The 1,421-nt window shown below is 39.8% G+C and overlaps 1 protein-coding gene across 1 annotated transcript in view; it reads left to right on the top strand.

The window, feature by feature from the left end:
• Positions 1 to 1,421, top strand: part of LOC107103460 (sickle tail protein-like) — an 8,352-nt gene that overhangs the window by 2,625 nt on the left and 4,306 nt on the right. The window contains exons 2-3 of the mRNA XM_015403177.1: positions 729 to 862; positions 1,037 to 1,184. Coding sequence (XP_015258663.1) covers positions 729 to 862; positions 1,037 to 1,184 — 282 coding nt within the window. The remainder of the gene's footprint in view (positions 1 to 728; positions 863 to 1,036; positions 1,185 to 1,421) is intronic.

Here is a 1,421-nt window from a genome sequence, read left to right as displayed (position 1 = left end):
TTAAACACTAGACATCAAGTATGGCCCAAAAATGATGCCATACTTTTCAACCCATTAGGGTTACAGAAGTATTACCTCAGCTGTTGGGATGATAATCAGCTGCTACCAGGTATAGAAAAGCAAGTTCCTATGATTACTATAGTTAAGCTTTATAACAACTGTCCAAAAATAAGCTGCACAGACTCTAAAAAAAGAGGGAAAATGTCATCATACAGAAAAACGTTTTGTTAAAAGTAGTGTTGCGCTACTTTTAACAAAACACTTTTGGCTCTAAAAATGGTACCGGCGCCCTATTGGTTGGTACTGCATTTTATGGTGTATCGGTATCGGTGCGAGCAAGTTAAAAGGACAGTAGCATTGTAAATATATTTTAAAAAGATAGATAAATACAGCGACAAAAAAATTTAAAAATAAAATTATCAAGTAAGGTCATAATAATAGTAATCATTAAATTTCAAGTTCATAGAGAGTCGGTTATCTTGTTAAATTGTAAAGAAATCATGTCAGAACTCGGCAGTCGCTTCATGTTTAATAAAAACTTGAGGTCAGAACAATATGGAAACAAAAAGGATCATTTCATTACAATTTGAAACTTGATAAAAAAAAAGCATTAAAAAGACTGTGAAGGTCTCTAAAGCTTGTTTCTGGCACCATCTACTGTCCAGAAAAGGACATTACAACTCTGGTTTCCCTGCTTCAGCTGTTTGGTGTCATTTTTTATCTCCCAGTGAACTGGAGGACTATGTGGATTGTTTGCGAAGGTTGTCGTCTGTCGTCACTCAGCCATCCGTCACTCTCAGTGATGTGGAGGAGGGAGAGGTTCGCCTTCGAAGGCTTGGAGATGCTCTGGCGGTCCACAGAGGTTGGTTGGTTTCTTAGTTTTCATCTGATCAACAGACCAGAGTTTGGGATTTACAACAAAGACATCACACTTTTTGTAAAGTAAAAGACAAGTATAATATGTCCTGTTTTTATCCCCAATTCATATTTAATGTCTTTTTTTTGTGTCCATCTGTCCTTTTTGAATGTCTGCCAGGAGCGTTCCCAGTACTGCGGGCCAAAATGGTCTCAGTGCTGAGGGTGGAAGTGGAGGCAGTGCGCTTCCTGAGAGAAGAGCCTCACAAAATGGAGTCCATGTTGAAAAGAGTCAAAGCCCAGAACGAAACTCTTGAATCTCTCCGCAGGTAATTAGCAAAGTGTGGTAATTATTGCCCCATTTCTACTAGCACTTTGAAACCGATCCGTGCCGACTTTGGACGAGCTTGGATCAGATATCATCAAAGTAAAGTTGTAGGGAAGCGGCTGTTCCAACCGTTGCATTTCCGAATTCTCCCGAGTGGTGCCCGACTTTACACGAGTGAATAAAATGAATGTGATTGGTCGATTATCCAGGTGGGTGGGATTGTTGTGGCGGAAGGTTC

Source organism: Cyprinodon variegatus, unplaced genomic scaffold (genome assembly GCF_000732505.1).
Source record: "Cyprinodon variegatus isolate N-32 unplaced genomic scaffold, C_variegatus-1.0 Scaffold1453, whole genome shotgun sequence".
NCBI lineage: Eukaryota > Metazoa > Chordata > Actinopteri > Cyprinodontiformes > Cyprinodontidae > Cyprinodon > Cyprinodon variegatus.
The sequence above is the reverse complement of the archived record's forward strand: the minus strand, read 5'-3'. Positions and strand labels throughout refer to the sequence as shown.